At 40.2% G+C, this 12,494-nt stretch overlaps 2 protein-coding genes across 3 annotated transcripts in view; both read left to right on the top strand.

The window, feature by feature from the left end:
- LOC100117501 (netrin-B) overlaps positions 1-10,957 on the top strand; it is a 114,976-nt gene extending 104,019 nt beyond the window's left edge. The window contains exons 5-7 of the mRNA XM_001601672.6: positions 6,259-6,327; positions 6,400-6,601; positions 8,013-10,957. Of these exons, the coding sequence (XP_001601722.2) occupies positions 6,259-6,327; positions 6,400-6,601; positions 8,013-8,157 (416 nt within the window). The 3' untranslated portion in view covers positions 8,158-10,957. The remainder of the gene's footprint in view (positions 1-6,258; positions 6,328-6,399; positions 6,602-8,012) is intronic.
- Positions 10,958-11,258: 301 nt separating this feature from the next.
- On the top strand, positions 11,259-12,479 carry LOC100116685 (mediator of RNA polymerase II transcription subunit 10). 2 transcript variants are annotated; one of them, XM_031930855.1, is made up of 4 exons: positions 11,284-11,444; positions 11,624-11,707; positions 11,959-12,149; positions 12,347-12,479. In XM_031930855.1, exons 1-3 carry the CDS (start codon positions 11,323-11,325, stop codon positions 12,146-12,148), a joined length of 396 nt encoding a protein of 131 aa, XP_031786715.1. In that variant the 5' UTR covers positions 11,284-11,322; the 3' UTR covers position 12,149; positions 12,347-12,479. The 2 variants fall into 2 exon arrangements, with proteins under 2 accessions (XP_001600793.1, XP_031786715.1); XM_001600743.6 differs by having other exon boundaries at positions 11,259-11,444; positions 11,959-12,479.
- Positions 12,480-12,494: the final 15 nt, after the last annotated feature.

The raw sequence follows: 12,494 nt of genomic DNA, 5'->3' as shown, positions 1-12,494 counted from the left end.
ACCTAGCTGGCGGTTAATTTTGCAACGATGATTAGCGGTAATTATTGCTACTGTTTTATGCAGCCGCGCCGATTATGAAATTCGTTCTCTCTATGGAGAGGGAAAACGAGGGGAACATCAACGTTTATACGATGACGCTCGTGTGCAGCATCGGCTATATACCGCTGCACCTATGGAATTTATAATCACCCGGACGAGATTTGCGTTAATAAAATATCGGGTTGTCGTTGTATTCGTTTCTCCGAAAAATCTTGATTATTCGCGACGCTGTTGAATTTCGAATAAACGCGGCAAGAGCTTTCGTACATCAAAGCTCTCAGCGTCGAAGCTAGGGGCCATCAAAGTTCAGCGCAACACAGCTGATGCTGTAAAATATTAATTCTCCTCCTCCTTTCTCCTCTCTCCTATACACCGGAGCTTTTTATTATTACACACGCGCCGGCGGAGCTTTCCTATACTTTTAACGCGTTTTAAAACTGCGCAACGATAAAATAAAAAATAAAACAACGACGACACGTGCGCCGGCGCTTAAAAATCCGCTCATTTGTTAGAAATACGCGTCGCGGCTTTTACGATGAGCCGTAAAAAATCACGCATCTTCATTCGCGAAAAGAAAAAAGTCGCGCCGGCCGTACAAATATTTCAGCTATATGAGGGCCTCGAGAGGAGTTAATAAAAACTTGTTCCTTCGCGTGTCACTAAACTTCTGGCGAGAATCGTATTAATTTGGCCGGCTGGGAGGAGTAGTAGTAGATTAACAGCCCTTTCTCCGCGCGCTGCGCCATGGAGCCACTAACTTTGCCGGCTTTACGCCGGCTCGTGCGCGCAGGCCCGTTTGTCTTATTTATTTCTTCGGAAGGACGATAAATTTCCCGGCCAATAAAAGATGCTCCGTACTCTCCTATCCCAGCCGCGTTATTTTATTAGGTGGGCTATATTCGACATAGGTGATATCGCGCGCGAGGTGTCAGGTCCGATTGTGAATTAATCAATGATATATATAAAAACAGCGTAAAAAACGCGCACTCGAAAGCGCCAATAAAATACCGAGGCAGTAGTAGGTAGGCTGCAGCTCTCGCGAGAATCGAATCAAGGAACTCTCGTTTTTCACGCGCGGCGGACATCGATCATAAATTCCGGCCCACTGTGCGTCCAGCGGCACATACGTTCGCTCGACTGGAAAGGCAGCGTGCGACTCTTCTCTCTTTTTTCCCTTTTCAGCTGTGTAGATAGCATTGACGCTCGAAGATACGCTGCAGCTCTCGCGAATTGCGATGATAAAGAAGAAAAATTATTCAAACCTAGCGATTACCGTATGGAAAAACGACCGCGGCGAAGTTGGACTGGAGGAGAAAGCAAGAGAGAGAGAGAGAGAGAGAGAGAGAGAAAGAGAGAAATTAAAGAGGAAAAAATGAACAGAGAATATAAGAGACAGATTCCGGGCGCCGGAGATCTTGAAATCTCGAGAGGAGGTGTCCCTCGCTGGAAAAATAAAAGACTATCGCGGCCCGAGACACGTCGCCGCTTTCGAGACACGGGGTCAGAGAAATATGTGCCGGAGACAAGAGACGAGAGAATTCAGCGGAGATAGGAGAGAGAGAGAGAGAGAGAGAGAGAGGCTCGTCGCGATAAATCGCGAGAAAGGCTGCGAGGATAAGGAGCCCGGAGTGTGTGTATGTGTGTGTAGCAGCTCTGCGATTTGCATTTCGATCGTTATTTGTCCCGAGTTTAATCGAATGCAGAAAATTTTCATCATAATTTTATCGTTTTACGATCGCTCGATTGTTTCATCGACGCCCCGTGTGGCGAGAGAAAAACAGCCGAGTAGACACAGCGGAACGAAATAAAATAATGAGAGTAAAAGAGACTACTCGCGGAACGTTTAAATCTCTCTCTTTCTCCGGGGGCTAATTCCTCGAGAGCTATAGCTGCTCCGATATATAGCTATACTAGATAAAGAGAGAGAAGGGCTCGCTCTCGCAGTGAATCTCCAAGTTTACCAGACGAGAAGTAATAATAGCAGCGTCGAGTACTTCGATCCTTCCTCCTCTCCTTTTTTTAACACACACATACCTATATACCTTATATACACGCATGCGCAGTTGTGTTTGCCCTTCGCCGCAATTTTTGCCAATTGATTTGGCCCTTTTTTCCCGCAGCCTGTGTTTGCCCGGCTTCGAAAGTAATACCGGCCAGTAGAGAGATCCTTCGACTCTGTCTGCGTTCAAAGGTTTGTTGATTTTTCGCTGTTACACACAGAGAGAGAGAGAGAGAGAGAGAGAGAGAGAGAGAGAGAGAGAGAGAGAGAGAGAGAGCGGGTTATTTGAAGTAGAGCCGCACGCAGTACTCGAAATCGATAAATCACGACGGAGAGTATAGTCCGCGTGCGCGAATTCTAACGAATACTACGCTCTCTCTAACGCGTTTTCGCTTATAAACGTGAGTTCCCTCAGCGCGCCGCTGGCTAAACGAATTATGCCTAATTTGAATTTCGTTTGAAATTCAATCGATGATGCGCACGTGCTCCGCTTCTCTCATGCCCCTACGGCGCTGTGCAGCAATATAACTGGACGGTATGTATGCCGGATATGCGGTTGCCAGCGCGCCCGGCGGTCTCTCTGGATGTGCAAAAATAACGAAATATCGAAAATCCCTCCCCCGTGAATTCCCGCCGAGATGTGAGCTTTGTTTTCCGGCTCTGTGTGTGTGTGTAGGGGGGAGGGAAGCGTCGACGTATCGGATGCATTATAATGAGAGTGGAGCGGATGATGTATTGGATTTTTTTTTTTGATTTTACATTTATGCAGGGTATGGAGGGACGCGTTCGAGGATTGAAATGTATTCGATTGTTGGCTATGTATAGGGATAAAGTGTGCGCGATGAATTTGTTGGGGATTGAATTATAACGCGCGAGAGTCTAGTGCATGAATGTATCTGGTGTATAGTGGTGTATAGACGGAACGCTGTGTGCTCTCGATAATTATCGGATAACCGCGCTAATACGTTGATTAAAGCTGAAGCAAATGAGCTCTGTGCTCTACTGTAGCGAGAGATCAGAGCTTGATCTATCAAACTGTGAAATGTGCTTGGCAATAAGTGAGTTGTATATGGAGATGGGAGATCGAGCGATGATGAAAATTTAAATCACTTTATACTATGTATAAATCATTGGTCGGTTGGGACAATTGAAAGAATCGTCTGGGTAAATGCAGAACGTGCACTTTATTATACGATGCTGCAAAAAGTGAATCTCCAGTATTATATTTCTGGAAATATTTATTCATTCAATAACATAAATGAAAACTTTTGACGTGGATACGTTCCTTCCACACAGCTCACTTTAGTAGAAAAATCATCTCTATATTTAATGCTAAGCACAATGATTGTTTCACACAAAAAATTGAAAATAAAGTGAAATTTTTTCATCTCTTTGCGTGTGTGTTGCGCTAATATTATACGTACCATCAGGCTACCACATGCACTCCGCGTACAAACTATAAAATTCTCTTATGGACCTTCATTTTTTATGCAAAATAGGAAAGAAGCAAGTGTAATTTATTCTTGATAAAATTTTGACTCGTTTTGACCGTATTAGGAGACAAGTAAAAATCGACACGATATACTAGCGTCTGACATTTGCGTATACACGTATAAATTAAAAGAAATAGATATTTAAGCCACCGAAATTACCAGTTATAGTTTCACAATCCTAAACCCTGCAAAATTATAAGTATATCCGACTCAAATTACCCAAAATTACGTCAAACGCCCATCCCGGTATATATCACCCGACAAACTCTTTCTACGAATCCAAGATCGTCTATCACTCGCCGACTCGACCCGCGCGACAGATTATGACAAATCAGGGAAAAAGCTGAGACCATCCCTGCAGGCTCCGATGGGAATCTCAGCGAAAGAGAGAGAGAGAGAGAGAAACCGCAAAATTAGCATATCCGCGCGATGTCGTACAAGGCGATTACGCACACAGACAGGTTTTTATACTGTATACCTACTCTCCACACCGAGCATCGGTATCAGGCGTCAGCGCGTCGCAATCAAGAGCTCTCTCTCGATTGCGAAGCGCTGCCAAAGAAAGTCGTATGTATGCATGTGTCCCTAATCCGTTTAATTCGCAGCTAACGAGGAGGTCCTTTGTGCCGATTAACCCGAACCCGTGTCAACTCGTCTATATGGGCATCGGCCGCCGTCAAAACTACTCGGCCGTAAATTCCTACCTACTGAACCCAGCCAGATCACGGATTCGTGCTATATGCGCATGTATGTGTACCTATATACACATCGTTCAACGTCTCTGCGGCGCTTCGCTTAGCTCTCTCTCTCTCTCTCTCTCTCTCTCTCTCTCTCCGGGCCAAATCGTCAGAGATTACCAGACGAGATCCACCGCACGCGTCAACCGCATCGATCCTCGCCGCTGACGTATATAGTCTCTAATAACTCTGCTCGAGCTCGGATCTTATCCGTGTGCTCACGCTCCAGGTGATCTCGTCTCTTTTTTGGGTGAAATACTCCTCGAAGTGTTTAATTTCGTCACTAATCACCCATCTCTCTCTCTCTCTCTCTCTCTATCTCACTTGGGATGAGAATTGAAGGCTGATGGAACAAACGGAGATGAGCGCTGAAAGAGAAAGAACATAAAGTCATTTCTGAGCAATCTCCTCCGTAACAAGTCTGAGAGACGCTCTCGCCTATGCCTACAATGATAATAAAAACGCCTTCAAAGCAAAAAAAAAGCCGCCGTATTAACGACGAATTAAGAGCCAAGCTTTGACGCGAATCAACCGCACACACGTGGACGCGACAATAGAATCCTCGTTTGTACACACACACACACGCACGCACTATACTCGGGGGCGAAAAACCAGACGTCCTGTATACGGTGAAAACAGGCAGCTGCGGAGGGAAATTGAATGAGCCGCTCCGCGAAGATGCTTAACCTGGAATAATAGAGGAAGGAAGAGGAGCATGTAGATGTAGCTACAGCCCCGCGTGAGTAGATAACAGAGAGCGGAGAGGGAAGTTGCCAACCACTTAACCGCGCTGCTGCTGCTGCTGCTGATGGAACGAGTTTTCGCGTCAGTGCAGAGCGCGGGCCGATAATTATATGAATCGTCGCGGCGGTAATGTGTGTACTAGGGATGTGTGGCTTTTAATTGAAAGACTTGAAAATTTGCGAATTGGTGGAAATGGCCTGCAGCCGGTGCTGATGAGCGAGAATAATTTATACTATCGAGCTTTCTCGCAGAAGAGCAAAAACTGTGTCGTGCCATCTGCAGCTGTGACCGGTGCCGCTGTAGATTGCAAAAAATTGAAGCTACCGCGCAATTATTGATGAAATATTCATTCGGAGCGCGGAGGCTGATTTATGGCGCGCTTTAACGATTTCTATAGTTTGTTCAATCATTTCGAAATTGACAGGTCAGACTATATAAGATTTCATATTGCTTACGAAAACGGGACGTCATCAATAATTTGAAAATTTAATAAGTTCAAAGCTATTATAAGCGTTGAAATTCATCATCCTCAAAACGCCTACACATCCCTCCGAGTACATCCACTCAATCATCCACGACTTACACATTACCTGCTGACTTCGCACTTCCCTTATACTCGATATCTCAAGGAATCACTCAGCCGCGCCGCGTCAGTTTCGAAAACGCGCATATCGACTATAACTGCACAAAAATAAAAGAAAACACCCTCCACACTGTACACCCAACTACAGCGTACGCGTATACATCGACTCGCGAGTGATAAACTATAACGGATTGATAGCAGCCGGCCGTCCATTATCTCGAGAGACCGAGCGGTCAGTATTCGGCTCGCTCGAGCGACTCTCGCTGCTCTCTGGTCGCTCAATTAATTCTCTCCTATATGCGCTCGCCGATGCACACAGACACGCGGTTATAGTCGCTCTCGCGTCAGGCAGCTCTAACGGAGCGTATCGCTTGGCAGATGCAATTCGTCCCGATCTATGTGTGTCCTATGCACACAGCTTCCACGTGCGATTCGACGATCTCTCTGTACACTATAGTCGAAGAAATTTTACGAATCGGACCGAGGGGGGACTTTCTCTCTCAACACAATACCCTCGCTGGTGTATACAATAGATAAGCCTTTTGCTGTACATTGGGGGGAACGAATATTCGCGAGATTCGTACCTCCGATCTCGAATGTTCTTTATTATAGAAGACGAAAAAAAAACGATATCTCTAATGCGTCCCATTGTGTCTGTTGCAGAGCCGTGCGCCAAGTGTCGGGCGAGCACCAGGAGGCTGAGCATGAAGAAGTACTGCAAGCGAGATTACGGTGAGTCTTACTGTGATCGGCTTATTTGGAAGAGAATAAAATTCGTATAATAATGATGTCTTTGTCGCACAGCGCTGCAAGCCCGGGTGATCGACAGATACGACGGTCCAAACACGGCTGCGGGTAATCCGGACAACTCCTGGGTCAGGTTTACCCTCAAGATCGTGACGATCTTCAAGAAGAGCAAGGACTTGAGGATCTCCAGGGGAACGACTCCCCTCTACGTACACGCGAGCGACCTCGCCTGCAGGTGTCCCAAGATCAAACCTAATCAGTGAGTAACCTAATTGGATGCACCTATGTTTCTTTATTTATTTTGGTTACTTATGAACCGGTAGAAAAATTCGTGTATAAATGTAAAGTTTTCGATATATTCGCTAACTGTACGAAGATGCCCTAATGAAATTTAATATAGATAAAAAATAATTTCAAAAAGTCAACACTATAAAAATGTTTTCTCTACTGTGCGCAATAAATAACGCGAGTATCAACATTTTTAAGTATTTTGGCAGTAGATTGTTCAATATCGTGCTAAAGTGTCGGACTCGGTTCTAGTCTCTGGTTATCGACGCTAGGTGGCGCATGCACACTTTTCCATTTCCCTCATAACAATGTGCTTACTGAGTCTACTTACCCTGCTGAAAATCACGGATTGAAATGGATTCAATTTGATTGGAATTTATTCGACTTTAAACTTTTTTAATACAACCAATCGACTGCTTCATACATAGTTTACCTTTTTTCTACTCCAATGAACTCCTGAACATCGTCTACAAAAATACTGGGTCACTCGATCATCATCTTAGAGCAGAACTTACACCTACACGTACATGGTTATAAATTACAATTTCAATTAACACTTGTTTAAAAAAAGTCTCGTGGAATTAATAAGGACGTTATAAAGTTGTGATAGTATAGTCGGTAACATATCTGCTTTTCAATCTAAAGGTTTCCGGTTCGATCCCCACGATGGCTAGGTTTTTATCAGTTAATTAACATTAGCTGCAAAATGCGTTTAAGGCAAATTTGAAAATTAGCCAAAGTAACAAATTCGTAAAGTAATTGATATAAAAACTATTTAAACAATGAGATTCGACTCATAAAAGCATTGAATCGATTCCAAGTCTTTATCTTAATTTCTTTTTGAACGTTTCAGATCGATTCAATATATAAAATAATGATACTTATCTAATTAAATTGATTTTAATCATTTTCAATCGACTTAAATACCTTTAATTCTTTTGAATTGTAATAATAGGGATTAAGATATAGTCTCAGAATCGATTTATTTTTCTTTTATCGATTTTAATCCACCAATGCCAACACTGCCTTGTTGGGCCTGCTACTTGGGTCATTTCAAGTTTCACCCGTTAACTTGTTACAAAAAAAAAGCTAAATAAAAGTTAGCTAAAAACCAGGGAAAAATAGGAACAGTCATTTTCACCACTAAAAAACTTTATCACGCAAACTATGCGATGAAGTACATTGATACCATATATTCTTGAAAAATGTTGTCTGGCATTTTTCTATATTAGCAAAACTAGCTGATTTTTATCTGAAAACTCGTTTTACAAGGTCAAAATAAACTCTCTAATTCTCGTAAATAAAGAAACTAAGTTTACAATCAAATCTCTCGCTTCTCTTACAGCACTACGATATAAACTGTTGTTTGTTAAAAATTTCAGATCATACCTGATCCTGGGCACAGCGAGCGAGAGCGCGGCCAAGAAGGGCCTCACAGTCACGGAAAAGTCGATCGTGATCGAGTGGCGCGACGAGTACAGCCGCAGGATGCGTCGCTTCGAGCGAAGGGCGAGATCCTGCCACTGAACAGCTGCTACGATTACAAGCATCCCACATTGATACCCGATTACAACTCGTCTTTTACTTTTACTATAACAAGCGAAAAGAAAGAAGAAATTTAAGAAAAAAAAAGAAAGAAGACAACCTATTATTAATATAAAATATACCATTCGTCGTTTAACCTAAGATTCCTATATTTTTTTCAAAAAAGGCAAAAAAGAGAAAAGATTTTTTCTTTCCCGCAAAAAAAAAGGAGAAAAACGGACACACGAGCTCTATTTAGCATACGCGCGCGAGCACAATGATAAAAGAGGGCGCCTATGGAATGCATGAATGTTCCCTTTTTTTCTCTCTCTAACTCTTGTCCGAACGAGAGTCCGCGAGCGCGGTATATTATATACATAAAAAACATGTAGACTTTTGCATAAACGCAGGAATAGGAAGACGAAATGTGTAAGGGATAATAGTAGCTCTGGAATAAGGAACAAGTTGTGCACGACGACGACGATGAGTCTCGCTTTCACTGTATATTCCAGCTTCTCTTCTGTATTTTGCTTGATTATCTTCCCAAAAACACCGACTCACCGCGCGCGACTCTTATTCCTCTGGTCATTTGTATACTCACTTCTATTCCTATTCCGCATATATTTGTGTAAAGGCCTTATACGATGAAAGATTTTAAGACGAAGAATTGATAGGAGAAGAAAAAAATATAAGCTATCCATTAACTATTAATAATAGTAATGTAATTATATACATTATTATTTTATTGTATTGATTATATTATTATGCGTTGAAGTATAATTTATTTATAACGACGCGACGGCGACGAGAAGCGAAAAGCAAAGTATTCCAATCTAATTCATCGCGAGTATTCGAGTCTTACAATATGATTTAGCGCTATTTTCTACTACACAATTTTTATATATATATTTAAAACGATCTTTCTAAACTCGACCGTTGTATCTTTGCCTCTTTCTTTGCTCCCTCCCTTTTTTTCCTTCTTCCTCCTCGTAATACACGAGAAAAAGTATTCCCAAGATGGAACTTTTTTCTTATTCAAGCAAACTTTCTCGCAATGGCTATATTTATTTATTAAAATATTAATAATAATAATATAACGAACGTCGATGCTCGATCATCGATCGCGCGCTTGACTTTATATACATGTAAACAAGATATTCGACTATATGCGTCCGTTAATATGTAGATTTTCTTGTACATTTTTTATATAAGTACATAATTAATTGTCGATAACGATTAAGGATATATCACACGAAGATGAGAAAACAAGCTATTATGTCGTTCGCCTGAGAAAACCGCGAGTTCTTTGCGAAATTACACGAAAACACACACATAGAAACGAGCACATATCGATTTTTTCAATGCAAACGATGAGACTTTTCGAGTAACTGCCAAAATTGACATTTTTTACGCGTTATACAAGTATGGTTATTGTACACAATGTAATCGGAGTATATTTCTCAGGACGACGTGTGTATTTCGTTTTCACGCAATATATAATTACGAAAGAGAGAAAAAATAATAATAATTATTATATGCATTAAACTCGAATCGAAAGAGCAAAGAGGCTCGAAGTGCCAATTTCCACAAAAGGCCATAATAATATCCACGTACTTATAGGAGATATTAATCAAATTTATAAATCCGCTACACACTTGGATATTATAATATACCGTTGTATCACTGAAGGCAATAATACTTTTTCCCGTTTTTTTTTTAACCTTTGTAACGAGTCCCTATACTATAGTTGAAACAGTTAAAAGCCACAGTTATGTTTTGGTGGAGACACGACTTCGTATAGGCCAAGAAGAACGTTGAGTATATTAAAATATAATATGAATAGTCTTGTATGTACAGAACGTGTATTTTTTAGGAAAATAAAATCACCTTTAATATAAGTGAATAATCTTCTTGTATCGACTAAACCTTTAAGTTGGAATAATGTAATAAACTCTATTATTATTGTAATTTGCATTTGTTCCACCTTTGATCTGCGCATTCACAGAGTTATATAGTGCTATTTGTATTACTGTATGCGATTGCGAAGAAAAAATAATAAAAAAACATTTTTTTTACAAACGAAGCGTTTGTACAATCGTTTGATGAAATTAATTTGAACTATATTTCAAATTTGGTGATTCTTCGGACTTTTATGAATATAAATGTAACAAAGATACGTAATCATGACACGCAGTATTCACAACGAGTATACAGACACGCAGCAAAGCTATTACTAGTTGACACGCTTGAAAGAACAATTCAGCTTTGATTTGTCGATTTCGGTTAACAATACACAGTGCGTAATGAAAAAAGAAGAAATGAGACTTTTGAGGTCAAGTGTAATGGGCTGCGTAAGGTGACTTTATTCTTCTAAATCAGCGAGACGATCAGTCAGAGCGGAGAAAATAATAACGAAGGCAAATAAGAAGGAGATGGAAATTTTAGATACGAACTTGCCAATAAGCGCATCCTTGAATTAAACTTGTAGAGCGTGTATACGCGCGAGCGACGACTCGATGAATGTGCTATATTTATACCTCCGCGACTTTATGCTAGTTACGATAGGATATAATATAAACGATATCATTACAGTATATCAGTATGATTATTATTATTATTATGCGAAAAAGAAAAAAAAAATTAATCGATCGCTGCCGCATATTATATCGATATACGACTACGACTAGCTCTCGTTTTAAATTATTATCCTAAGTGTCACGTCGTGTATTGTGGTGTAATAAATGTGATTAGGTAGTTATCATGCGAAATAAATATGCAATGCGTCGCAAGTAAAACTTTGAAATCCAATGTCTTGTTTATTTGCCTCGATTGTTTTCTTCATCTATCCCCTACGAAATTCCACTCATAATCCAACTTATCCTAGATTAGCGACAGTGAAAAAAATGCAACATTTCATAATTTTGACAACAAAAAAAAAAAAATTTATAATAAACGCTCAAGTCGCCGAATTTTACCTGAATATTCATTCAAACGCTAGCGACAATTTTTTAGAAAAGTGTAAAGCACACGGATGAACCACGTGGCGCCATCTGTTGGTGTGCGATAGTGTATATCTCCTTTAAGTACAGTCGGTATAGCAGACGCAAAGGAATAAAAACAGGTATATCACACATAATATGCCTAACCCGTAAAGCGTAAACATCCAAAATGGCTTCTGCGTTAGAGAGCCTTGAAACTCAGCTCGAATTATTTATTGAAAATGTCCGGCAAATACGTATCATAGTTAGTGATTTTCAACCTCAGGGGCAAAACGTTTTGAATCAGAAAATGTAAGTATCAATCGAACTCGCGATTATTGCGTTGATTGCCCAGTCATCGCATTTCTCGTATACTGGTTGCGGATGGGGTTAGCTTATCTGTAACTCTTTTTGTTTGTTGTACTAATAAACATGATGATGATTAACATAAACCGTTTGAACTAAACTGTCTTCTTTACATTGTTCTTCAGACAAGGACTGGTAACTGGGCTTCAAGAGATCGACAAACTGAAAGCCCAAGTTCAAGACGTACACGTTCCTCTGGAAGTTTTTGAGTTAGTATATACCTGTTTTACATTGTTATCGCACGTCATTAAAAAGTATTTTCGAGATCGTTTAAAAGTAGGCACATTGTTTGTAAAAGTTAAGACAGAACGATGTTTTGAGGTTATGTATGATTAGCTGTTACAATTATTTCAAGCAACATTAATGATCGGCCAAGATTAATTTCAAGCAACATTAATATCAGCCAAGATTATTTTGAATTCTTAAATACACATTCTAAAATATTCATGTATTTTTTCAGCTATATCGACCAAGGTAGAAATCCACAACTGTATACCAAAGACTGCATCGATAAAGCACTAACCAAGAACGAACAGGTCAAGGGGAAAATAGATGCATACAGGAAATTCAAAGCAAATATGCTTGTTGAATTAAATCGAGTGTTCCCAAATGAACTAGCCAAGTATCGAGCAATTCGAGGCGATGAATAATGTAATATTTAGTTTGATTTTAGTTATTTTATATTTATCTAATATTTCCTATGTTAATTAATCACTGAACTGACAAGTTGTGGAACTGATGGGTTATTACATTTTTTTTTAATGAACAGTGTCATAAAGTTTATTAACATTCGTCAATCATTCTATCAGATTTCTATGCACTCATGTATATTTATACAAATTTTTCAGAAATAATAATTTCAACATTCATATTTACTTTACGAGTAGCCACAACTGGGTAGGATGTATCGGACTGGCCGGAAGGTACTTTTTACATTTTTTTACCTATTGATAAAAATAAAACTTGATATGTTAAAGTAAATGTATGTTTGTGCCA

This window comes from Nasonia vitripennis, chromosome 4 (genome assembly GCF_009193385.2).
Source record: "Nasonia vitripennis strain AsymCx chromosome 4, Nvit_psr_1.1, whole genome shotgun sequence".
NCBI classification, from domain to species: Eukaryota; Metazoa; Arthropoda; class Insecta; order Hymenoptera; family Pteromalidae; genus Nasonia; species Nasonia vitripennis.
Note: the sequence above shows the minus strand (reverse complement) of the source record. Positions and strands in the feature narration are given on the sequence as shown.

Coding starts and splice junctions, on each gene's coding strand:
- LOC100116685 (XM_001600743.6), top strand. CDS start 11,323: ATGGCTTCTGCGTTAGAGAGCCTTGAAACTCAGCTCGAATTATTTATT. Junction 11,445..11,623: donor AACGTTTTGAATCAGAAAAT/GTAAGTATCAAT, acceptor ATTGTTCTTCAG/ACAAGGACTGGTAACTGGGC. Junction 11,708..11,958: donor GTTCCTCTGGAAGTTTTTGA/GTTAGTATATAC, acceptor GTATTTTTTCAG/CTATATCGACCAAGGTAGAA.